The sequence below is a fragment of the Pelophylax lessonae genome, assembly GCF_965119305.1.
Source record: "Pelophylax lessonae genome assembly, chromosome: 8".
Classification (NCBI taxonomy): Eukaryota; Metazoa; Chordata; class Amphibia; order Anura; family Ranidae; genus Pelophylax; species Pelophylax lessonae.
The window spans coordinates 235,204,431-235,231,580 of NC_138775.1; the positions used below are offsets into that span (position 1 = coordinate 235,204,431).

The 27,150-nt window shown below is 43.5% G+C and overlaps 1 protein-coding gene across 1 annotated transcript in view; it reads right to left on the reverse strand.

The window, feature by feature from the left end:
* Positions 1-300: 300 nt before the first annotated feature.
* Positions 301-27,150, reverse strand: part of SERPINC1 (serpin family C member 1) — a 32,636-nt gene continuing 5,786 nt past the window's right edge. The window contains exons 2-7 of the mRNA XM_082265124.1: positions 23,375-23,748; positions 15,561-15,776; positions 12,404-12,541; positions 8,055-8,451; positions 6,744-6,808; positions 301-619 (exon numbers count right to left, since the gene is read on the reverse strand). Of these exons, the coding sequence (XP_082121250.1) occupies positions 443-619; positions 6,744-6,808; positions 8,055-8,451; positions 12,404-12,541; positions 15,561-15,776; positions 23,375-23,746 (1,365 nt within the window). The 5' untranslated portion in view covers positions 23,747-23,748 and the 3' untranslated portion in view covers positions 301-442. The remainder of the gene's footprint in view (positions 620-6,743; positions 6,809-8,054; positions 8,452-12,403; positions 12,542-15,560; positions 15,777-23,374; positions 23,749-27,150) is intronic.

Sequence of the window (27,150 nt, forward strand, 5' to 3'; positions counted from 1 at the left end):
GATAAAGGAAGTGAAAGTAAATTTTAGCAACTGATGCCCATTCCATCTGAAATTAAGGGAAACCATTTGCTGGAGTTCCTGTTTCAGGGAAGAAATATGTGGAGATGCCATTGCTGACTTCATGAAAATTTTATTTGTCTGGCTGTGTACCCGGTCCTCTAGTTTCTGAGTTGATAAAGCCAAACAAGTATACAGATCAGAGGGCATTACTTCATTGGCTTCATTGATTTTGGTCAATGACTCAGAAAGTAGTGAAACTAGAAGACCAGCATGACAGCCAAACAGATTCAAATGTACAGCTCAGTAATTACAACTTTTATATATCCTTTCATGACAGGTTTCCTTTAATATAAATCATGAATCCAATACATGAATAGTGTGCCTTAAATAATGACAGAGAGCAGAATTTCCAAGTGCATCCCATGATGATCATAATTCAGCATTAGTTACAGTCAGGACTGGATACCCGGCCCATGAATATAATAGCATTGATTGCGACTTCTCGAATGAACACCAAGAAAGGCCTGTTGGCTTTAAAAATGGTCCGTTTCATTGGGAACGAGCGGCCTGTAATAACCACAGCTGACGAGGCTGCTGCTTCACTGCCTTCCTCATTGACCTGGATAATGAAAGATATGTCTTTGTAAACACAGCTACAAAGGTAATGGATAAGCCTGAAATTATGGAAGAAACATGGAATGGGCCTAACATGATAAGATTTTACAGTATAGCAGACGGTGTGGGACATGAGCAGCAAAGGGGCTCTTGTGGGAAAAGAGTATTTATCCTGCCCATATTTATTGTCCTAGGAAAAATACCTTTGTATCGATTAAACATGTACAAGTCTGAACTCCCTCATAGCCAGTAATATGCAAATAAGGCCAAACATCGGATTTCCCCTTCACCTGCCAAAATGGTATCAAGGAAATTAGATCAGAATTCTGTATGTCCTAGCACTGGTTAAACTGGAAGGTTCATAATCAGAGACCATTGGCTTTATTCACTTGAGAGCTCTATGAGTGTGTCATTAAGAGAAAGGAGGAGAGGGAAATGACCTCTTCAGAGAGACCACTGCTTCCTTACCAATAGCAGCAGTCCTGCTGTGGGAAGCAGCTATACTATTATTGTTATACAGAATTTATATAGCGCCAACAGTTTATGCAGCGCTTTACAATATAAAAAGGAGACCATACAGTTACAATACAATAAAATACAAGAGGGTTAAGAGGGCCCTGCTCAGAAGAGCTTACTCTAATAGGGTGGGGCAGGTGGTACAAAAGGTTATAACTGTGGGGAATGAGCTGATGAAAGTGGTAAAAGATTAGTTGGAGGCGTGATAGGCTTCCCGGAAAAAATGAGTTTTAATGGATTGCCTGAGTAAGAGATAAGAGATAGCCAGACAGATTGAGGTAAAGAGTTCCAGAGGATGGGAGAGGCTCTGGAGAAATCCTGGAGACTAGCATGGGAGACAAGGGAGCTTGAGAGCAGGAGGTCTGGAGAGGACAGTTTGGGTGATATTTGGAGACAAGAATGGTGATGTAGCTCGGGGCAGAGTTGTGAATGGCTTTCTATGTTGTAGTTAGTATTATGAATTCAATTCGCTGGGTGATCGGGAGCCAGTGTAGGGATTGGCGGAAAGAGGTGTCAGACACTGAGTGGTTTGGACGGTAGAGCAGTCTGGCAGCAGCATTCATGATAGACTGAAGAGGGGATAGCCTATAGAGAGATAGGCATATGAGGAGGGAGTTGCAATAGATAAGGTGAGAGATAACAAGGGAGTGAATGAGTAGCTTGGTTTTAACTTTCATTGGTTAAAAAGGTGCATATTTTAGAGATGTTACGGAGGGGAAGTCTGCAAGCTTTTGACAATTTGATTTGGGGCTAAAAGGAAAGGTTAGAGTCCAGGATTACATCTAGTAACCTGGCGTATGAGGAAAGATTGATGGTTGCATTATGGATTTTGATAACAAAGTCATGGAGAGGGGCACGGGTGGGGGGGGGGGGGGGGGGGAATATTATCAGCTCAGTTTTAGAGAGAATTAGTTGAAGGAAGTGGTGCGATATCCATGCCGATATGCAAGGCTGAATTTATACCATTGCCCTGTTTTAATGCATATTATGCTCACGGTTGTGTTATGATGCCATTTATTTTAAATGGCACTCCAATATACCTCCAAAGCACATTTACATTACAGCTGGGTCCAACACACTATTGTATGTTGAGGGGCATTGTACAGTACCTTGAAAAAGTTTTTATTGTATACAAAAAAAAAGGAAAAAGTATTTATACCCCTTGAAATTTTCCGCATTTTGTCATGTTTAACCAAAAAAGTATATGTATTTTATTGGGATTTTATGTGATAGACCAACACAAAGTAGCACATTATTGTGAAGTGGAATGAACATGTGAAAAGGTTTTCAAAATGTTTTACAAATATCTGAAAAGTGTGGTGTGCATTTGTATTCAGCCTCGAGTCAATACTTTGTAGGACCACTTTTCACCGCAATTACAGCTGCAAGTCGTTTTGGGGATGTCTCTACCAGCTTTGCACATCTAGAAAGTGAATTTTCTGCCCATTTTTCTTTGCAAAAAAGCTCAAGCTCTGTCAGATTGGATGGAGAGCATCTGTGAACAGCAATTATCAAGTTTTGCCAGAGATTCTCAATTGGATTTAGGTCTGGACTTTGACTTTGTGTAGGCCTATCACATAAAATCCCAATAAAAATACATTCACGTTTTTTGGTTGTAACATGACAAAATGTGGAAAATTTCAAAGCACTGTACTGTACGTTTTTCTGTCCACTTTGGTGCATTGGAAACCCGTTTTCAATATAATTAAATGGCATGATGGATAATTATCTGCCTGTATTTCTCAGCATTGAGGACACCGTTGATCTTGACCAAATCTCCAAATTTGTTTGCAGAAACGCAGCCACAAACTTGCAAGAAAGCTACAACATGATTCACTATTGCCTGCAGACACTCATTATTGTACCACTGTCTAGTCCTTTAGTGAACAAACTGCCTCCTGCTACAGCCAAATATTTAAAAACTTTTGACTCTTTAGTCCATAGCACCTGCAGCCATTTTTCTGCACCCCAATTTCTATGTTTTGGTGCATAGTTGAATCGTTTAGCCTTGTTCCCACATCTTCCATGAAGACCAATTCTGGCCAGACTTCCCCAGACAGTAGATGGGTATACCTGGGTCCCACTGGTTTATGCCAGTCCTGTGCTGGTGGCACGGCTGGACATCATCCAATGAAAAAGGGAGGTAAACATGATGTGTCTTTCACATGCATCTACGGCCTCAATGGTGTCCTAATGTAATTGAGAACTATCTTCAGTGTAAAGAAGAACAAGAATTCCCAGAAGTGATGATTTGGCCTCCAGAGAGCCCTGATCTCAACATAATGGAGCCTGTCTGAGATTACATAGAGACAGAAGAATTTGAGTCATCCTATATCCACAAAAGATCCACTCTGTCATTAGGTCTTTTAATCAAATCGCTAAGACTTTTGCGTATAATTTTGTATCAGCGCTTAACAGTGCTATTGGTCTGTAAACAGAGCACAAAGTTACATCTTTTCCCTCTTTAGGTATTACTGTTAGGTGGGCCCTGCAGTGATTCTCTTCTCATCTTCCCCCTCTCTCCTATTCTGTTCATATATATATGCAAAGTTTTGGGACTAATATTTCCTTAAACCTTCTGTAATAATGGATAGTATATCTGTCCGGGCATGGACTTTTCCCAATCGGCTAATTTTTTAATGCCTCTAATATCTCTTCCTGGGAGATTAGTGTCTCTAAGGCTAATAACTTATCTGATGATATTTTAGGCAGTTTTGATTCTTTTATATATTTTTGTATCCTTTGTTTTCTATTTTGCTCTACTTCAGATGGTTCCCTTTGCTGCACGGTAGATAGGGCCTTATAATAGCTTTGAAATGCTTTGGCTATATCTGTTGTTGAATGAACCATTTCCCCCTTGCTCTTTTTTTACTTTTTCTATATAATTGTTTGATTTTTTACTCTTTAATACTCTTGCTAAACATTTTCCTGGTTTATTTCCCCACGCGACTATTAAAGTTACGTCTTATCTCTTCCTCCAGTAGCCCTCTTAGTTTATCTCTTTTTAATACTAAGGCTTCTTCCTCGTCTTCTGCGTCTCCTCCTCCTCCATGCCCGATGGCATGGCTTCTCCTTTCGGACAATCGGGAAATGGGTCTCAGAACCCGCTTCCTGATTAGCCAGGAAGAGGATCCGTCTGACAATAGCGAATTTTCATTCACTATGGTCACGCAACTGGGTGGGCTCGGGGCGCAGTGCTGGTCAGCTTCCCAATTCAGTTTCTTTTCTTTGAGGCCAAACGCCACAGTTCTTCTTCTTGCATTATCTCCTCTGTTACAATTTCGTCAGACCAGCCTGGCATTTTTCGTATGGAAATTTCCAATTTTCCACAAAAGTCCAGTTTTTTTCTCGGGGAAGCTTAGTCTTGCCGTACGACCGTCCCTTGTGCCTATAAGACAGGCTGGGAAGCTCCAGTTGTACCGTATTCCTTTATTTTTTTGCATCAATTTCACTAGTGGGTTCAATAGTCTCCTTCTTAACGTGGCCTGTGATAGATCTTTGAAGATCTGTATATTTGCACTGTCACAATTTATGGGTGACTTGCTTATCAGATTCTCCCAGATCTGGGCCTTCTCTAAATAGCTCTGGAATCTTATAAATACATCTCTGGGGGTATCCGCTGGAATGCCTTTTGTTTTCTGAGCCAATGTACTCTCTATCAATCATTATCTGGTCTACCTCCCCTCTGTCCAACAGTGGGTTAAAAAAATTTTCTCATTTTGTCAGTTAGGTCCTCGCCTTGTGTCGGTTCTGGCAAACCATGTATTCTCAAGTTCTTCCTCCCGCTTCTAGTTTCTTGATCTTCCATTTTATAAGCAAGACTTCTGTGTTCTGTTTTTGGCTCTTTCATCTCTCTTTTTAGATCTTTTATTGTCTGTACGTAACTATCTTGTCTCTTTTCTAGGTCTTCGATTCGTGTTAGTAAGTGACCCAAGTCATTGTGAATTGTTGTTAATTCTACTTTGAGAGACTTTTCTAATGCTGCAAGCATGACAGCTATTTCCCCCTTTGTGGGCAATTGGTCGCTTGCTACTTGCTCTGCATTGCGATCCAACCCTACATCAGCCCCCAGGTTTGGTTCTATTCTAGTTTGCTCTGCGGTGGCAGGACCTAGTGATGACTTGTTTTGACCGCTCTTTTCCTTTACTTCCATTTGTTTTGAGCGGGTTCCTTGTGCTCTCTCTAGGGATATTTTTTCTGTGGTTTCCTCGTGTCATAAATGTTTTGATTCTGCCTGGGCTAGCGCTCACTTTGGGGGATTTAGCAGCCGCACCGCCTCTCGCTGACTTGCCATGTTTTTTGATATATGTTTTCTGTCCCCCCTAGGAGCTTCCAGACTCTTTAGCAAATCACACAATTGGTAGAAAATTACTACAACAGGTAGTTATTTATCTCCAACAATGTTTCGTGGGCTCAGCGGTCATAGTTTACAAAAGCATTTTTAAAAAGAGAGAGTAAGCCCAAAGAGAAAAAAAAAAAAAAACAAATCAAAGAAGGAGAAAAAAAACACAAAACAAAGAAAAAAAAACAACAAATAGGTCTCACCGCATTTTAGAGTCAGCGGGGGGGGGGGGGGGGGTACAGTTTGGGGTTTTGATGGATGTCCTTGTTATCCCATCAGGATCCTCCTGGTCACTGCTCCAGTCCTCCTCTATCCTGATGGCTCTCCCCACAGCCTCCAAGGTCCGATTTTAAGGGGATGCCCGCATCTCCTTTCCTCCTGAAGGGTGCTGTCCTGGACTCTCGTGCCGCTATTACATGACACCACTGCTCCTGGGCAGTTTACTGGTCCCTGGTACTTACAGCAGCCAGGTGGGTGGCTGGAGACTTGGACGGCGTCGCCTTCCCCTCCTGAATGGCCCCTGAAGCTTCTCAGTGGTGTAGCTCTGCCGCAGCTGGTCTGACTGCAAGGCTCCCAACAGGCACTGGACATCAACTGACAATGGGTTGGTTTAGGGGGGGTGGGGAGGTCACTCCCCTTAGGCCACCCGGTGCTGTCTAGATCAATGACTCTTGCGGCAGCTAACTAGCCGAGGAGGCCTTCCAGATTCTGACCATGAGACAATGCAACAAGGAGGTAGAAGGTAGGAGGCAAGGAGGCAGAGAGGCGAGACAGCTATGGTACAGAGCTCCGTCGCCTCATAGCTGGATGGCGCCGCTGCTGCTCCCTGCTCTCACTCGCACACCATGTAGGTTCCTTTCCCTCCTCCCAGATTTTCTGTATCGAGATTATCAGATTTCTGTAAAGAATTGATGCTGGTTTGAAGCCAAAGAGTAGTCTCACAAAGTATTGATTTGATTTAGATTTAAAATAAAATAATAATTTTTAAAGTATTTTTACTTTAAAACATTTCTTCACACCTGCCTAAAACTTTTGCACAGTACTGTAATAAATGCACTTTTTCCATAAATGTGGGTGCATTTATTTCTCATTTAGTTTTTGCAGAAGGTGGGCTATACTGTTACAGCTTATATGAGATTTTAGTGACTGGATTTATAAAAATTGTAACATCTTTTCAATCTTATCAAATAAACAGAACAGATTTTGTAGTATGACAGGAAATGCCGAAAGGTTTGCATAAGGTTTTGTATCTTAAGTATTAAGAGCTTACCTCAAGAAATGCTTTATGGTATGCATCTGATACATATAAATCTGATCTTCCACCAGCAATAATTCCTGTCAGAGTAGAATAAAAAGAAAATGTTATAATCCCATCATTCTAACAATTTTAACATTTATTTCTGCTCGTCGCTATGATTTTTTTTTTTTTTAAATCATATTTTATACAGAACTATCATACACAGGGCACACCTCGTACCATATCAAACGGTGTAATAGGAATCTTTATCGATTGCTGTGAAAAAGTCAATGGCAAGATAAATTCCACCACCATTAACAACACAGTAAATTGGGACATTGCAATCTGGGCTAGAAAGGTTCCAGGTTTCACTACACCTTAAATAGTTTGTTTGGGCCAAGCTGACCCAAACAAATTATTTCCTTTATCAAACAATGCAACTGCTCTGTGTGCTTTAATAACATCAGCAACATGCAGTAATCAGTACTGTGTTCCGGCAACAATACAGGCAGGAAATACAAGAATTCCTCTGATTGAGAGAATTGGTAACTGTAGGGCAGTGTTTCTCAACCTTTTTCCAGTCTTGGCACCCTCTAAAAGTATGCAAAATCTTGAGGCACAACAGCCTAAAGAAGAAGCCCCACTAGAGTAAAAAGCAAACTCCGGTCATACAGAGTACAAGGGGTCATAAATGGGTATAGGGCTCAGGAGTGTGTAACGTATGGCATGTATGGGTCAGCAGTAAAAGAACCAGACAGGCACAAATATGCAACAACACATACACCTATATGTACATACAGTACACTCACACCCACATTACTTACAGCCTTTTCAAAAACTGCACCTGGCTGACCCAGACACCTAATCTGCTTGGCTGATATTAACTTTCAAGTTTATATTCGGCACTTCAGAGCTGAGCTGTGTGTGTCTATAGACACACACATCACCACTCGGACCCGCCTTTCCGCTCCCTCCTCACTGGATTTTTACCAACACAGGACTCTCTTCTATCATTCGCTCAGCTGATCAGTAGGTTCGGGCCATAATACATTGGCCATGACCTGCTGTCTTGTGCTGTAGCGAATGACGGCACAGCCAGGGCAGGTGGGTGCCCACACCTCTTCCCAGAAATGAAAATCACGTTCATTTTTGGGATTCTGCACAGAGGAGCCGCCCTGTAGCAGTAAACTACAGGAGGTGGCTGCAAGTGGTTAAGGCAAAAAACCTGACACTATAATGTTACTTGTTTCTAGTATGCTCTTTTTTCATGCATAATGGTTTAGCTAACATAACGGTTGCCTTATTTTCTGTATGCGACAAGTGAAAATGAATAAAAAAACTAACCTGGAAGCCTTGCGGAATGTGGGTTAAACAAGTCTTTTAGGCCCATTTTTTCAAGACTTTGTTTTAAACTGATTGAATCTTCAATTCGGAATCTGGGAACATAGGCACTCAAATGAAGTTCCCGCATGTTGTCCAGCCACTCTGTTAGCTTCTCCAGGGAAAGACTTTGTTCCACTGTTTCTAGGAGAGTTCCTTCTGAGGGCAGCACTAACACCATTGTGATGTCATCACCTTTATAGGGCATTTCAAGGACCTGAACAGAATCCTTTATATTGGAAACATAGCGGAACCTATCATCTTGATACATCATTGGGACTTCACAGGACTTTGTACTCTCTGGTACATGAAATTCTTCCATGACCGTATTTCTTGGATCAAACTTTGACTTCCACAATCCCTGTAGGTGATCAGATTTGTTAGCTGAAGCTTTCATTATATGAATATATAAGAAAAAAAGATAATAAAAAAATCCCAGCGCAGTTTAGAAAAAAAAAGAAGTTTAAATAAATGTAAAAGCAGCTACCACAGTTAAGTGCTCTAACCGTCAATCAAAATGGAAAACAGAAAAATATATAATAATACAGAACAAAAAAGTGCTATCATTAATAAATCTGTGAAAAATTGATACTTCCAATGGTGCATAAATATCCAGTCCATATGTAGCACCCTACAGGTAGGTGCTAGGTAAAAGCATAGTGGGCCTTGTCTGCCTAACAGCAGGGCCATGTTTCTTTTTGTCAGGTAGGTTGTCATGACTCCCAAGTGTGTCTTCTGAGGAGGGGAGTCTCCCCACTGGTTCTAAAGGAGGCTCCTGATAGGGCAGTGGAGGATACCCAATTAGAGATAGATTCAGGCTTGTAACTACCCCAGGAGGCAGATTCTGCCGCAGAGGATTCTGGGAGAGGATATAAGTCTGAAGGGCGCATGGCTCAGTGTCTTTGGCAGGAGCAGAGTCCCAGGAGGGAGAGAACGGCTGTCTTTCCCCCTGTCTGAGGAAGAGGATATCTCGGGGTGTCGCCTGAGGATCCAGAGAGAGTGCTGAGTTGAGCTGAGGGGATCCGGTGTGCCGAGAACCAGCGGAGAGCGAGAGGGGTCCAGTCCCAGGAAAACCTACACAGGTCGTGAGTACTGAGGATTGCCCTGGGGGTCTGCCTGAAGAGTTAGAGGAGACCACTCCAGAGGAGGTTTTGTGAGCCAGTGTCAGCTAGTTGTAAAGGGGGTACCTAGGTTGAGGACCCTGAAGTAGCAAAGGGGGTACATAGTCAGTGGACCCTGAAGAGCTAAAAGTGTAAAGGGGGGCGTCTGCAGTTTGGGCCCTGAATTGTACAGAGTATCAGTTGAGAGTTGCAGCCATACGGGAATTCACCACAAGCTACCTCTAGCCGGTGTCAGGCTGGAGGGGGTAGTCAATGACTTTGCAGTGCAGCAGTGTCAGCAGTTCTATGCTCCATAGCCCTGAGTCTTCTGGACCTAGAGTCGAGGATTCAGCACTTCTTTCAAGTTACAGTGTGTTCTAAGTGTCAGTGAGCGTTGGCTAGCGTCGGCTAGCGTCAAAGCAGCGTTGACAGACATTTTTCCCAAATTGTACCTAGTTGAGCCTAAAGGACTATCCCACTCATTCCCTTCTCCCATCCCCTTATCTACAATAGAAACCACAAACAAAGATGCCAGAGTTGTCAATGTCTCAGTTCTTACACCCAGGGTTGCAGCTCACATGGGCTGGAGAGGTAACCGGTAACAATGGCAGACCAACATCAGGCCACAGGCCTGGAAACCTTGCTACACATATAATGTAATAAAGTGCATAAAAGCAAAGTACATAAAAAAGTCTTCTGAGTCTGTGGAGGAAATAGCAAAATTGCAAGTGGAAATTTGTATTTTAAAAGCAATAGCAGATCCCTTTTTACAAAAGTGAGGTCCAGCATAGGAGGTAAGAGTACACCTATAAGTGCACATTGGTGGTGGGTGTCAATTTACTGGATTGAAGAGTCACTGCTTCTGGTAAAGATTTACTGCATACGCAAAAGTTTGCTGTGAGTTTGATGTTATTTAGGCTCCATGTACACGGGACGCTGGAAATGGCCGTTTAGGAGCAGTTGGGCATTTTTTTTAGAAGCCCTTGAACCCATCTACATTTTATCTTATCTGTCCATGTACACCAGGTCCTTTACAGTCATTTGCAGGCAGTTGCGTTCAGGGACTTTTTTTAGAACGCAATTATTTGCGTTCGAACGTGTGTTTCCCGGCGTTTCAAACGCAAAAACGCGACCGAACGCAATGACCCGCGCTTATCGTTCGCGTTTTTCCATTTTAAAGGGGAATAATTTTTTTGACCTCTAGGAACGGTTCTAAACGCAAACGCCCGCTAAACGCGGGTACAAACGCGACCGAACAGACGTTTCAAACGTCCTAAAAATTCCAGCATTCAAAGGGACTTTTAACAACGTCCCGTGTACATGGAGCCTTAATCAGACTGTTTCACAGTTTGTATGATAAAGGACACTTTTTTATGCACTTTTTACATTAAATTAACTGGATATACACTCACCGACCACTTTATTAGGTTCACCTGTTCACTTGCTTGGTAACACAAATTGCTAATCAGCCAAATCACATGGCAGCAATTCAATGCATTTAGGAATTTAGATGTGGTGAAGACAACTTGCTGAAGTTCAAACTGAGCACCAAAATGGGGAAGAAAGGGGATTTGAGTGACTTTGAACATGGCATGGTTGTTGGTGCCAGATGGGCTGGTCTGAGTATTTAAAAAACTGCACATCTGCTGGAATTTTCACACACAACCATCTCTAGGATTAACAGAGAATGGTCCAAAAGAGAGAAAATCTCAAGTGAGCAGCAGTTGTGTGGACGAAAATGCCCTGTTGATATCAGAGGAGAATGGGCACACTGGTTCGAGATGATAGAAAGGCCACAGTAACTCAAATAACCACTTGTTACAACCTAGGTTTGCAGAACACCATCTCTGAGTGCACAACACATCGAATCTTGAAGCAGATAGGCTACAGCAGCAGACGACCACACCGAGCACCACTCCTGTCAGTTAAGAACAGGAAATTGAGGCTACAATTCGCACTCACTCACCAAAATTGGACAAAAGAAGATTGAAAAAACATTGCCTGGTCTGAGTCGTCTCAATTTCAGCTGCGACATTGAGATGGTAGGGTTAGAATTTGGCGTAAACATGAAAGCAACGATCCATCCTGCCTTGTATCAATGATTCAGGCTGGTAATCTAATGGTGTAGGTGATATTTTCTTGGCACACTTTGGGTTCCTTAGTACCAACTCAGCCTACCTTAGTATTGTTGCTGGCCATGTCCATCCCTTTATGGCTACAGTATATGCACAGTTGAAAGAATTTTTCCTGGATTTATTGTTCACACTTTTATATTCTGCATCCTTATATAATTTTTCTGTTTTGTTTTTAATTGATGGTTAGAGAGCTTTACTATTATATATGAATATTTAAGTTGTATACTCAATAAACCTCATCCATAGTTGGCAACATTGTAACATTTTTAAAAATTTTCAAGGGACATAAAAACACTTTTTACACTTTGCGGTGAAGTGTAAAAAAATTCTACCTCTGTTACACTAAAATCCCAAGCAGTGTTATCAACCTTGCACAGTGCTCTGGGATTACAAAAGAGAACACTACTCCTGCTCATCAGCAAGTCATAGCTAAGCAGTTCGGAATCAGAAAAGAAAAGCTTAAAGCCCCGTACACACTCACAGATTGTTGGCCGTAAATTGTCGGCCAACGTCCGATCTGCCGATTGTAGGCTTGTTAGTATGATGCTTCCGAAAACCAACTGCGAATTTTCGGTCGAAAAAAATCTGGTGTGCAGACTATAAAATGTTTGTTGGCCAACAAAGAACGGCCGATTGTTCCTCAGTCAGTACAGATTTCGGCAGACAAAAATCTGATGAGCAAGACTGGGCATGCTCAGAGAAGAAAAAACACACGGAAAGTAAACCAGCACATGACATCTCTTCTGAAGTTGGTTTTTGTTGGCCAACAAAAGTCCAGTGCAAGTCTAGAGCACATTTCAACCAACAAACAACACTGGACAAAAGAGGGCCGATCGGTTGGCCAACAATCTGTGCGTGTGTACGGGGCTTTACAGTCATGATCCAATAGGACCTTGCCTTGTTTCTCCCAAAAGTGTGTTGCCTACAAGCATACTATGCTTCTCAGTATGACCTAAACTTTTTTTTTTTTTTTTTAACAAGATGTCTTTCCTAACCTAATATTTTAACCAAACTGAACTTAAAAGGAATCAAACCCCAAACCACACTCTTCCCTAGAACCCATGGGACGTGTTCTCACTTTGAAATAGATGGCATTCACCAGCACTAGGATTGTATCTGCAGTGATGGCTCCTTCTGGGATTACATCAGTGATTCGCTTCTCTGTTTTATTGGCAACCCAGTTATTGATGATTTCCCGGGATTGTTCAGCTTTCTCCTGAAGACATATGCAACAATGAGAACAAAAGAATGAAGGATGAATCATTAACAATAAAACTGCTCCATGTATATAATATTCCAACCTACTTCCATGCCAAATGACTATACAAGACTGGCCAAATCATCCTTAGCATCTATTACCACATTACCTTAGTTTTACAAGCTTATTTTACAGGGTTTTCCTGTGTTACTGTCTCCTGACCACAGTTATATGCTCCAGATCTTTTCTACCACCTCAACCATTCCTTCCTGGCCTGTTAACCACATCCTTTGGCTGCTTTGCCTCTTTCTCCTATACGTTCCTGCCCCCAGTTCCTACACCTACCCTGGCTCTTCCTCATACTATTCAGAGTCTAAGAACAAACAGCATAGGTTACAGCTAAAAGTAAGGCAGATTTATGAAGGTAGTGGATGGCACCTGTAGAGGGTTCCAAGGCCTCTACTTAACCTCCTAACTTGGTCCTTCTTCTATTCCCTAGCCTACACTGTTTCTTGTTCTTACACCTGCCCTGACCATAGCACCTGTTCTCCCCCCACACAAGCCCTGGTCTCTTTATTAAGGTCTACTGTGTTTCAACCTTCTACACCAACTCTAGGCCAGTGCTGTATTTTGGCCTAGGCCAACAAGGCCCAGGCCTAAGGCAGCACTTTGCAGGGGGGGGGCAGCAAAAAAGCCCCCCCCCCCTTCACCTGAGACTCTATTAGCCACTGGTTGCTAGAGCCATCTCTCTCACCCCTTCCTCTCTTTCTCACCCCCCCTTCTCTCTCTCTTTCTCACCCCCCTCTCTCTCTCATCCCCCCTCTCTCTCATCCTCTCATTCCCCCTCTCTCTCTCTCTCATCCCCCCTCTCTCACCCCCACCTCTCTCTCTCACCCCCACCTCTCACTCTCACCCCCTCTCTCTCTCTTCCCCACCCCTCTCTCTCTCATCCCCCCCTCTCTCTCTCACCCCCTCTCTCTCTTTGTATCTCACCCCCCTCTCTCTCCCACCCTTTCTCATGAGATCTCAGGGGTTCATGCTGGGACTTGTAGTCCTTAAATTTTGGAGGGAGTCACATCCGTCTAAAAGGAAGGAGTGGGCCAAATTTACATGGGGGGCGCCCAATTTTAGTCTTGCATAGGGCAGCACAAAACCAAAATACACCACTGCTCTAGGCTTTCTTATAATTGCCTTGCTAGCACACTCTATATCTACACTGCACCCATCTGCTACATGGCACCAATCTCATCTTATCACCTACCTTGTCTTCTTTTTAACACCTGCCCTGACAATACAACTTTTATCTAACTAGATACAATTACCCTGTTTGTTTTACTTATGTAATTATAATGATGGCATATATATTGGGCCCAAGCTAGTACCAAGGGGTGGTGTAATGCCAGGGACCAGGGATTTATACTAATTTTACCTTGCAACCTTAAAGGGTAACTCCACTCTCGTGGGGGGAAAAATAGCAAATAAAGAAAAAAATAATATAGCGTATACAACTGCGACACAAGTCATATTTTTATATAAAAGTTATTGAAAAATGACCTTTCCTTTTTAATCTGCAGCCGCTGCAATTTTCTGACAATACAATGCAATATGGCTACCTGGAGTTGTTCTGTACACAGAATGTATACTGACTACACCCCAGAAACATTTCCTGCTTGTGTGATTGGCTCAGCAGTTTTCCCAGAAGTCTGCACTAAGATACAAGTCAGATTTCTGGCATCCCCTGCAACAAAAATGTAATTTTTGGTGGGATACTCCCAATAGGAACACTTCTAAAGGGATGCAGACCCAGCAGATTTTCTCATTAGTGCTCTGCAACTATACAGCTCATTGATAGTTATGAAACCACCCCATCAGACCCACTCAGCACAGGGGCACAGAGAGCAGGGATTTATTCCGAATAACAAAAGGTAGAAATCTGAAACAAAGGTTGTTATAATCCTTGCAATGTACATAGATCACCCAGAGGGGAAGTTTTTTTTCTCTCAACAAAAATGGAGCTATGCTTTAACTTCGCACTAAAAAATATTTTAATGTTCGCATTCTATTGGTCTGGTAAAAATACTGTACTAGAGGATAGGTGTCTAAATAGCTGTTTTATTTTGAACTCAAAAGCCCATTACTTCCTCTTAAAACCGTGCTATATTTTCTTTTGTGCTGACAATAGAATACCTTGGTACACAGTCTAAAACCAAAGTATACATGAGACATCGCTAAGTAAAGGACATATCGGTAGTGGGATGTAACCAAAACACAACCTGTAAATGCGGCATTATGGGGGTGGGAGGGGACAAAGTGTAAGGAAACAGCTCATCTTCCTTCTCTACAGAAAAAAATAACTTTTTTTGCAGTGAATATATTATGCATACACTATAACAGTGATCCCCAACATTTTCGAACTTCTCAGACCACTAAACTTACAATTTTGAATTCCGCAAACTACCGACATGAATTTTACATGCCTTGGACACACAATGCACAGGCTCTCTGCCCCCCTCCCCCTGCATCTCACTGCTGCCTTACACAGACTCCTCATTGGATCTCACCTCCTTATCCAGCCATGTGCTTGAGCTCCATACTACCTCCCACAGTCTGTGATCAGCACTGCAATTGGAAGTCCCTTCCTTCTTCACCTCCCGCTCTCTGCACTACTCCCAGCGCCTCCCTCTGAGTTCACAGGACGGAACTACAAAGGAGACATGGGGTATCAATGCACGCCGACAGGTTTGACTGTCAGTGTGCATTGAGAACAACACTGGAAACAACATTGGGTGGTATACATCTGCCACAATGTTGATTTGCAGCAGAAGCCCTGGGGACCACCAACATTTTCTCATAAGCCATCAGTGGTTCACAGACCTCAACATGCATTTTTTTTTTTTTTTTTGGTATTCCACTCCTACTTAGTGGTGTAACAATAGCCTGTAGTGATGTTGTAGGTGTATCCAGCAATATGTGAGAATGGAAGAAGTCTCCCAGCACAAAATATTTAATATATTTTAAGAGATTAATCCAAACTTACCTTGAAGTTTAGAGGCCACAGTTTGGCTCCATACACTGCCTCACTAATCTCTTGATATGTTTCATTAAAAGTCAGTGACTTCTCTCCAAAGAGACGGTTAGTTGAGGTCAGTTCTGATGATTTGTTTGCTTTCCTATACAATCGACAATTCAGTTTTGCAAAGTAGAAGTGGATTTGATCAGATGTCCTGGTAGAAACTTGGTCAAAGTGGAAGACCTTCAACAGAGAGAGGTTATTATGTGGATGCTAACTGGCTATGTATGAAATAATCACTTTACATTTATATGAGGCCTCATGCACGCAGGACTTTTTTTAATCTCATCTAGAAGCCAGCAGCGTTTTTGCAGAAAAAATGCCTGACTCTTGTAAAAGTGTTCAAAGCTTTTACAAGCGTCAAGCTCTTGGGCGTTAATTAATTTCATTGGCCAGAATAAATAATTTATTCTTGCCCTTGAAATCAATGAATGCTCAAGCACTAGTGTTTTGGCGGGTTTATCATCTTTTAGCAGCTTCTAGTAGTGTCAAGCGTTTTTTCTGACCAAATTCTGCTGCTCCTGGATGCACTGGCAGTTGGATTTTTTTTTTTCCTGCCTCTAAAAGCCTGTGTGTGTATGGATTTATAAGCCAACATAGAGGGTCGTTTAGAGGCAGGGGAAAAAAAGGCGCCCATAGAAGCGGCTGTAAAAACATCCAGTGTGCATGAAGGCCTAAATAGTATTTGTTGACTTTTCCAGGGAATTACTGGATTGAAAAAAAAACACAATCAAAAATTTTTTTCAATTCCATTTCCTGGCAGTAGGTTGCCTAATTCAGTTCACTTTTTTATTCCAATCAAAGCTTTGGTTGCCAAAAATTGCTCATGTTTATGTCCAATATAAGATCTTAAGCAAGCCATACATGATATAAATTGTCTATATTTTTTACATAGATGTGCACAGAGGAAAGCGCCAGAACTAGAACCTGTAAATTCCAGATTTATTTATTTAGAATATCATATCATAAAACGCCAATGTGTTTCAGGAGTGAAAAGGATCCCCCTTTCATCAAGGCTACAAACAACAAATGAAAGGTTGCAGTGAGTATTCAATATTTATCAGTGTGTATCTTGTATAGAATGACATTACAAAACAATAACACATGGGAATGAACTATACCCACATGTTATTAATATGTACAAGTGGTATTATAGTACCAATAAAAAAAGGATAATAAAAAAATACCTTAAAAAAAAAGCTCCATTCTTCTGACTGTCTTATGTCCAGACCTTCTTCAGGTGAGTAACGATGCTGTCCTGAATGACTCCTGGAAAAGACGTTACCGGTAAGAGAAACTCTGTTTTTCCCCTCTCGTCTTTCAGGACAGCCACCTCTGAGAGGATATGCGAGTACTTACCCCTAGGGTGGGACCACCGCTTGAAGGACTTTGCGCCCAAATGCCTGATCTTTAGCGGACAACAGGTCCAGCCTGTAGTGCTTGGTGAAGGTCGAAAAACTGGACCAGGTTGCTGTCTTGCAGATCTGCTCTGGGGTAGAACCAGCTTTCTCCGCCTGGGAAGTCACCACAGCCCTAGTGGAATGTGCCCTGATACCCACCGGGACCTCCTTCCCGCTTAAAACATAGGCCTGGCTAATGGCTTACCTAAGCCATCTGGCTAAAGAATGCATAGAGGCTTTAGAACCCTTACTAGAGGCAGCAAATAGAACAAAGAAGGAATCAGACTTCCTAAATTCCTTTGTACGATCCATGTACTGAAGGACACACCTTCTAACGTCTAATTTATGATAGTTACTCTCTTGTTCACTGACAGGATTCGAACAGAAAGTTGGTAAAACGATTTCTTGGTCTCTGTGAAACTTCGAGGCCACTTTTGGTAAGAAAGCTGGATCTGTCCTAAACACAACGCGATCCAGAAAAACATGTAGAAAAGGAGCTCTAACAGAATGAGCTTCCTGTTCACTAACCTTTTTGGTGGTAGTGATCGCCGCTAAAACAACTGTCTTGAGGGTTAAAAACTTCACCGCACAAGACTTAAAAGGTTCAAACTGCTCTCCTAAGAGAGCCTGTAGAACCACAGATAGATCCCACATAGGAAAAGGGTGGATTGCTCACTGGTCTCTGCCTGTTTAAGGCCCTAAAGAATCTACGCACCCAAGGGTTTTCGGCTAGTGATACTTCTAAAAAGACACTTATTGCCGAGACTTGACTCTTTAGGGTGCTGACAGCTAAACCTTTATCTGCCCCACTTTGCAGAATATCCAGCACTTCCACTGGGCTGCCTACATCCAAGGAGCTCTCTGCACACCAGCTATTAATACGCTTCCAGGTCTTAAGGTAAATGGCCCGTGTTTCCTTTTTCCTGCTACTAAGTAGCATCGCCACCAAGTGACCTGAAAACCCCTTGCTTTTCAGCAACTCTTCCTCAGAAGCCAGGCTTCAAGATTCCAGCGCTGGGGATAGAAAACTGGACCCTGAAAAAGAAGGTCCTCCGGAACTGGTAGAATTCAGGGGGGTTCCACGGCCAGACCCTTCAGGACTGAAAACCACGGTCTCCTGGGCCAATGTGGCTCAATGGGGATCAGAGTAGTGTCCTCCATCTGAAACTTCCTCAGGACCGCTGGTATTAGTACAGGCAGGGGTAAGGCATATCATCTGGAGAAATGCCAGCTCTGAGCGAGCACATTCCCTCCAAGCCCCCGTCCCACCTGTTCAGGGAGAAGAGGAGCCACGTTTTCGTATTCTGCTGAGAGGCAAAACGATCCATGCATGGTACTCCCCATCTCGGAGTGATCAATCTGAAGACATCCTGATTGAGGGTCTAGTTGCCTTCCTTTAAGGTTTTTCTGCTCAGGAAGTTGGCCAAATGGTTCAATTCTCCCTTTAGATGAACCTGCCGACAGGGAGAGCACCCGGGCTTCGGCCCACTAAAGAATTCCTTCTGCCAGAGGCCACAAAGGCTTGCTCCTTGTCCCCCCTTGTTGGTTGACATAAGCAACTGCCGCAGAATTGTCCGAGCGGACCTGCACATTGTGTCCCTGGAGTTCTGTCTGGAAGGCTCTGAGAGCCAGCTCGATTGCTCTCAGTTCTCTCCAGTTTTAAGATCGCCTTGAATCTTCACTCTTTCAGGACCCTTTTACCAGTAAGGAGTCCAAGTATGCTCCCCAACCTGTGCCACTTGTCCGTAGTGACTCTGGACACTGACTGGACCCACGAGAGACCCTTTACCACCAGAGGAATCTTTTTCTCCATACAGGTACATACACAAGGGAATCCAGAGAGCGCCCCACACCCCCAGGACACAAGTGAAGTCCTGACCACTGTACCGCCGGGAATTGCAGCCATTAGCAACCCCAGTGCCGACATGACTTGTCTTACTGATATAGGCCGACTGCTCTGTAAATGGCTCATATCTTCTGACTCTTTTCCAAAGGAAGAAAGACCTTCTGAAGTGTGGAATCTAACTCGTAGCCCAGAAAGGTGACCTTTTGTGCGGGCACTAGACTGTACTTTTCCAGATTCAGGAGCCACCCCAGGCTCTCCAAGAATCGTCTTGATGCAAGTAGGTCCCTAGACAACTGTTCCTGAGAAGGGGCAAACAGGAGCAGATCGTCCAGGTAGGCAATAACTGAAACGCTCTAGCCAAGACCTCTGCCATGACCTTGGTGAAGATGTGGGGGGGGGGGGAGAGGACAGGCCGAACGGAAGGGCCCGAAATTGTAGATGTAACGCGCCCTCTACCATCCTGATGGCCAACCTGAGAAAACTTCTGACACCCTACTGATATGGGAATGCGCAGGTAGACGTCTCTCAGGTCTGTCGAGGCCATAAAACAGTTTGGGGGAAGGATAGCCCTTAACGAGATGATCTAAACCTGTGTTTCTCAACTCCAGTCCTCAGGGCACACTAACAGGCCAGGTTTGCAAGAAAACTGAAATACATCCCAGGTGATATAATTTGCTGCTCAGTGATTGCAGTATTCCAGTCTGCATCTCCCCAAGGTAATACTTAAAATCTGGCCTGTTAGTGTGCCCTGAGGACCGGAGTTGAGAAACACTGATCTAAACCATCCTGAATCTTTTGTAAGCAACTGAGGCGTTTAAGGGTCTTAGGTTCAGGATAAGTCTGCACATGCCTGAAGGTTTTCGTACGACGAAAACATGCGAATAAAACCCTCCGCCTATCTCCTTCGGTGGTACCTTCACCACTACCCTCTGCTCCTCCAGCTCTTCCAGGGAGGAAAGTAAGGCTGACATATTTTCCGTGCATCTTGTTAATTAGGTGATGAACATATTGCGTGGAGGGGGGCTTGAACCAAATGCTAACCCCTCCTTACGATCCCAAAATTCACTGACTGGAGGTGACCGCTTCCCACTGTGGGAGGAAGGTCCCCAATCTTCCTCCCACCGTGGTCAGCTCGTTATTGAGTTTTCATGGGCTGTTCAGGAGGGCCTCTAACCTTTTGGCCCCAAGATTTATTTTGCCCCTCGGTCCTCTGGGCAGAAACTATTTTGAGGGTAAGACCTCTTTTTAAAATGTTCATTGCATCCACGCTTGACAGGAAAGTATTTATTTTTTCCTGTCTGCTATCCAATCCAGGGCAGTTTCAAAGCCTGGCCCGAACAGGTCGCCCCCTGTAAAGGGAATCCCGCAAAGCTTAACCTTGGACCCGCTATCACGCTGCCAAGTCTTAAGCCAAGGATTTAGCAGACTTGCACAGATTCGGCTAATGCGTCCGCAATATAAGCCACGCCCCGTAGAAGCGTAGGAAAAGAAGACAGAATTGTCTCCTTAGAGGTGCCAGCCTCAATGTGTGCCTTAATCTGGGTTAGCCAGTACAGATTACGGTCAACCACCGTCATAGCCATGGTGGGTTTAAGATTCCCCAATGAGAATCCCAGTTCTTTTTAAGGAGAGAATCCATTCTTTTATCAATGGCATCCAAAAGAGATCCCATATCCTCAAATGCTAGGTCTGTCTTCCTTGAGATCTGAGAGAAGGGCTCATTGAATTTCGGTGACTTGATCTACACTGACGCGTCTTCCTCAGAAAAGGGACCAAGAAAACAAAGGCTTTCTCTCGGGATCCTGCCATTCCTTTTTTGACCGCTTCCACCAGGACTTCATGTACCAGAAAGACCCTCCTTTTTTGAAAAAAAAAAAAACGAATATGGTTTTAACCAGCATTGAGGAAAGGTAGTGAAAACCTTCCATTAAATACAGACTGCATACCACTCGCATGATCTCCCAAATGGCAGGCGCTCTGAGCGGCGAGTCCTGGTCTATGGCAGTGCAATGCGAAGTCCACCACACAAATGTATAGCAGTCAGCCGGGGCCCCAGTAATCACTGGCGAAGATGCATTTGTGAGGTGGAATTATTATTGTTTTGATAAGTATCTGCCCTTTTAGCTGGAATAATGGCTGGTAGCTTTCTGTTATGCTTGATCGCATGATCGAAATACTGCTGCTATATCCTTTGCAGATATAGCCTCATTTACTGGAACAGTAGCATAATCACTATAAAATATGTATTTTATGAACTATAATATATAGGATTCACTAACAGGTTATGACGGGAGTGCATGCGTATGTATTAGTGCGGCTGTGTTTATGAGAATACACACCAGTTCCATTGTATAGTGTTTGGACACGTGGGTTTCATTGCTAGCAATAGTGCATGGTTCCTCTTGCACACGGCTCAGCTTTTTCATTAACATACACTCCCCTTTTTATTGAGCTGTTGAATGTATACATGTCTGATTGGTTGTGATGTATAGTCGCCACCTCCGATTGTAAACCATGGTTTCCTGACTATAAACAAACAAGAGCCCTGTGTTGGAGCAGAACTGATTCTGTTGACATCGACCGTGATACAGCAGCTTGTGCCTGTTTCTCTCTTTGTCACCTAGCGTGCTGGGACTTCTTTATACAAAACAGCTCTACATTGTTCTTTCAGTACAAGGGATTAATGGCACTTTGTGCATATTAATATCCACAAGTTCACTTTGCAGCGCAGCAAAGTTCTCAGCACACCGAGCAAGTTTCTATGCGCCAAACCCCATTAATTTCCACGACATAGTGGAGGGTACTGACGGTGGGGGTGGAGCAATCTCTTGTTGTGCTGGCTGAAAGGGGGAGGGGGTGGAGGGGGGTCTGGGGCTGAGGAAAGTAATTTCAAAAATTAAATCCTTAGATGATTGAAAGGTGCTGGAAAGCTCCTTGACAGATGCAGTCAGATCAGTACACTGCTATGCCAAATAGTCCCTGACTAGGCCCTCAACGCACTCTTTACAAAGTGCCCTGGTCTAGGATTCCCCCATGGTAGCCTTGCATGGTGGGCATTTTCTCTTGGAGCTTTGTGGCGATGAGGCCTAACCCTATAACACAAAAGAAATGGACAAAGACTAAGCACCCATACTGGGCCCCCCAGCACACGAAACCACAGTATGACCCATAAGGAGTGTAGCTAGGGATCAACCACCACCACAGATCACCCCCCCTCCCCCCCAGACCACCTAGGGGGATCTACACCATGGAGCTAGTAAGGGAAGTAAGGGAACATCACACCAGGGTTCTCCTTACCTTGGAATGGCTGGTGCTGACTTCATTTGGAGCAGTCCCTGTGTCCTGCACCTCTGACATCTCCAGGAATTGTCCGAAGCCTGCTGTGCCTCCAGCTGTCCCCCAACATTCGGCTCGCACCAGCCTATTGTCCGGTTCGCTCTTCAAACCCCCTGCTGCCGGAACCGGAAGGTGCGGGACTTTCGGCAGAAGTACCCACCTCCACCTGAAGGGACGTCACCCACCACCCAGAAGCTCCATCTTCTGCAAGATGCAGGAGGACCTGTCGCACCTCCGCAGCACTCCCCTGAGCGACAAAGAGTGGACCACCGCAGCCACGGCCCCCCCTGAGGCCCACACAGCCTCAGCCTCCCTGGCTATGTCTCACCACTGGAGGAAACACCAGAACTGAAGGGCACCAGCTGACAGAGGGTTTAAATCTACATGGTTGAGGTGGTGTTTCCTGAGAAGGGAAGAGCCAAGGTCTCTCAGAGGTGGCTGTCCTGAAAGGAGGGGGGGGGGGGATGCCTTCTTAGGGCTTAGGGCTTTTGAATTGTCCCCTGTCCATGTTGCTTGATTCCCATTCTCTCTGTGCATCCCAGATCTATGGAGTCCCATATGAGTTTCCACTACATCCTTCACTCCCACATTGTACTCCAAATCTATGTGCAGCTTCACAGAATGCTGCACACACAGCCAGCACAGAGAGGGACACACAAAAGGGAAATCTATACCTCTTCTCCTCCTCAAAAGGAGCCACTGTCAATCACCACTGAAGAGAAGCGTGGCTTGTTGCCAGGACATTGGGACCTTCCCAGCTGTTACTGCTCAACCCTGCACGTGCCTGGTCCACTGTTTTCTCCACGCATCATCGCTGAGATCAAAGCTAACTGCAACAGGGGAGAGAAAGCGTATGTGAGGAGTTGTGATTCAGAGAAAGCGCTTACTTCGGTGTTGGTAGGGATGAGCAGTAAACAGCAGGAATCATCTTTGCAATGACCTAGCAACAAGACAGGACAGTGGGATGCCATTTATGGGAGATTTTCAGCCAGGCTTCGAGAGGTACATAAATAGCTTGCATCTTAAGCAAGAAATTATCCAACTTTGGCCAAAGCTTCACGGTTTGTTTTTATCTACAGACCGCTCTTAGGCTGTTTTTTGGTAAAGGTGAACAAACCCTTTATAAGCTCGGAATACTGGGTAGACTCTGTTCCACACTTTACACTAATATGGTGCATTGCAACACATTTTTCACTCACCTGCATAAGCTCCTTTAATGTGTTGTCACAAGACCCAAGCTTGGCCATGGTGAAAGCCTGGGAGATACTTAGAGGTGACATAAACAGGTTCTCCGAGTTGGACTTGGAGTCTGCCAGGACTTTAAAAAAGTCTATAGCAAACCTGGAGTTTGCTTTGGAAAGCTCCCAGACTCGAGGATTGGTACCTTCAGGAATCTTCTCTGGAGGAGAGGTCTCCTTTTGCTTCTCCTCGCCTTCTGACACTTCCTTCCGATAGATGCACATAGGATTCAAAGGGATGTCTTTGGGTTTGGCAATACAGATGTCTGGATATTGGGTGTGGGAGGCAGACAAACCCACCAGGGACAACAACAATACTGGTAGAAAATACATATCTAAGAGAAGAGAAGCTGATCAGAGTCATAAATCAAGAACATAACATTTTGGCATGATGGGCAAGTCTAATAGCATTAATTCATAATAAATGTAAAGATAAATCCCTGTGCTACCTATGTGAAAATTAAACAAGTGAAAAAATATAATATAAAAAGGAAGATCTGCCACCACTAGTGCATACACCACACTATTATTATACTGCATATAGAAACCAAAAATAATAAAGTGTAGCACTCAAATAAATATGAAATTACCTACAATACATCAATATACAATAAATCTTCTGTCAATAAATTGTGATCACAAATCCTCTACACAATCAACTATGTGATAAAACTAGTCTAAAAAATGTTGCAATAGTGTTAGAGGTTGCCTAACAGCAGGATTGGCGCAACACATCAGATGAGTGGTGACGTCATCACGCTGGACGGGACAAGGCTGCCATTTGTGGATTATCCCATGTGCTTTTTATCTATCTCATTGTGAATGGATTTCTTATTTTAAATAAACTCTTATTTAAATATATTATATAAATATTATATATGAAATATTTTACATAAAACTTCATACAGCTAAGAAATTGGCCATAATCCTCAATAAAAATGTAATGCAGAAAAAATATTTACAGATTTTAATATTTATGTTCTACAGTGCTACGGTGTGATAATAATTTCTACTGACAGAGACATGAGGGATGACATTGCTGACCTCCTCCTAAAAATCTAGCTACCTGGCTATAATTCTGATCCACTAACTTCAGTAAGGTCTTAAGATAATTTAACTGTTGTGCACAATACACAAATGGGTTTCTTGTACCTGGAAAAATAAATTTCAAAATTGCCTGGTAGTGACTTTTGTATTATGTGACCAATCTTTGGAGCAGAAAATACGGTTAGACAAAAGTAATTTGTTTGAAAGGGTACATGTAGAAAATACTTTTCCCAAAGATGGCTGCCCTGATGCATTATGGCATGAACCAGTTACATGCCTTAAGTACTGTGAAGTAAAACGTGCAGCAACATAAATGCATTTGTTGCAGAGCCATTCATTTTTAATAGCTCCTCCCAGGGCCGGATTAAGAGCATCATGGGCTTGGTGCTGAGGATTTTGAAGGGCCTTAAGGGCCGTGCCTTGGCATGCACCCAGAGGAGGAAGGGTGCAGCCATGCATGCCTAATTCAACATGGGATGCTGTCTCTGAAGCCCATAAACACATCCATGCATCGGCAACTATCCCTCCTTGTCCGGCCTTCGTGCTGTGTGGGGAGGTTCTGAGGGAGCTGCCTGGGGAAGCGAGCATAGAAGCCAGACTTCTGTGTTTACAAGTGACAGAAGAGCGGTAACAGTGAATATGGCCAACCCGGGGCCTATATAAAAGGTAGGGGCCTGGAGCTGCAGCTCCAATAGCCCCTACGTTAATCTGGCCCTGGCTCCTCCAATGCACCTGTGCTGCAAGATATCACAAGGCATGATGTTTGTTGAGGTCTGCTGCAAAAATGCTTTGCAAATTAAGTTTTTGTGTGTTGACATGCGCTAAAGCCCATTGATTTTGAATGAGATTATAATGTAATGTACCTGATTGCAAGAAAACCAGTGTCTTGTGGTGCAGTTCATTGTGGTGTGAACCATCCCTATGAATTCATATATTTGCCAGGCAGATCAAGTGAAGATAAAGATTTTTCGATGATAGCGTACCAAACAACAGAATTTTTTACTTCCTGTAAAATATTTTTGTTGGAGTACAATAAAGGGGCACATGATGAAGTCATTTGCATACATTGGGTTATGCTGCTTCTTTAAGGGGACTGGACACTGGTAAGAAAAGCTGTAATGGCATCCCTATTATAACCCATCCCACTCCCATCATGTTGCAAGCAACAGTAGGAGTGAATAAGAACAGATGGGAGGGACCTGGATTTCTTAATGTACTGTGAAAAAAAGGATTTTTAGGCTAGTCAGAAATCCTATTTTCTTAAACGCACATTAGGGAAGTCAGGATGGAGTATTTCAGGAACATTCAAAAGCAGGCCAACAGTGGGGTAGACAAAACAGAAAACGAAATGCCAACTGGTCCAAGAAAACCCATAAGTTAACAGAGAGAAGCCCAAAAGAGTTGCCTAAAAAAAACCTTGAAACAGAAGCTGGCATCAGCTGAGGCCTAAACGTCCACCTGGTAAAAGGTAATGAACATGTGGGTGACAAGCAGGCCTTCCTCAATGGGGCCCTTTAGGAATGCCAGAATCAGACTGTCTAAAGGAACCTGTAGTTAATAGAATTGAACAGCTCATACCACATCCAGACAATGGTGTGAAATTGCCTTTACATAACGTGGAGCAGTACATGATAGGGCAGTTTCTGAAGAACCAAAAGAACCAGGGTCCTATGGGGTCAATGGGGGACATACAGGGTGAACAACGTGAGCAACACCCTGTATGAAGGCCTTCTCATGGGAGTCAGAGATTGGTCTTTAAAAAAAAAAAAAGCCCCAAGGGCCAAGATTGACCTTAATGGTATTCAAGCCAATTTTTGGTCCAGACCAGACTGGAAAAAAATGGAATTTTTCACTTACCGTAAAATACATTTCTTTGATGTTCATTGATGGACACAACTCCTGGTAATCATAACCATTGGTTTATACTGCCCCCTACAGGAGTGGGACACTAGGCAGAAAATAATTCAGGCTACACCCATGGGCAGTCCCAGGGGGTATACACCCTATCTCTGCTATAGCCACTCAGTTTTGTTACAAGCAGTGTCAGGAGAATAATAACGCCACAGAGGGGTGGGTGCTGTGTCCATCAATGATCATCAGAGAAAATTGGATTTTTGTACTTACCGTAAAATCCATTTCTCTTAGTTCAGCAACAGACACAGCGCTCCATAAATCATACCTAGTGGGTTATATTGCCCCCTCCAGGAGTAGGACTAGACAGAACAAAAAACACCTGGCTACGCCCATGGGTCGTCCTCAGCTGGTATATAACCCTTCTCTCTGCTCTAGGTAATGAGTTTAGCAGCAAGCAGTATTAGAAGTATGAGAACTTCAAAGAGGGGCTGGTGCTGTGTCCGTCGATGACCTCATAGAAATGGATTTTACAGTAAGTACAAAAATCCCATTTTCTCTTCCTTTTATTGACAGACAGGGCGCTCCATAAATCATAACTAGTGGGACGTCCAAAAGGCTACACATAAGAGCTCTTAACCAGGACACAGGAGCCTTAACCGGGTCACAACAAGAGCCCCGTCTGAATAATAAAGGTTTAACGAAAAACACCCCTCAAGAGGGAACAGACCCTCTTCAAAAGCAGCCTGCAAAACTTTGCAGCCAAAAGAAGCATCCGCAGATGCCAAAGTATCTACCTTATAGAATTTTGTGAAGGTATGCACGGACGACCAAGTGAC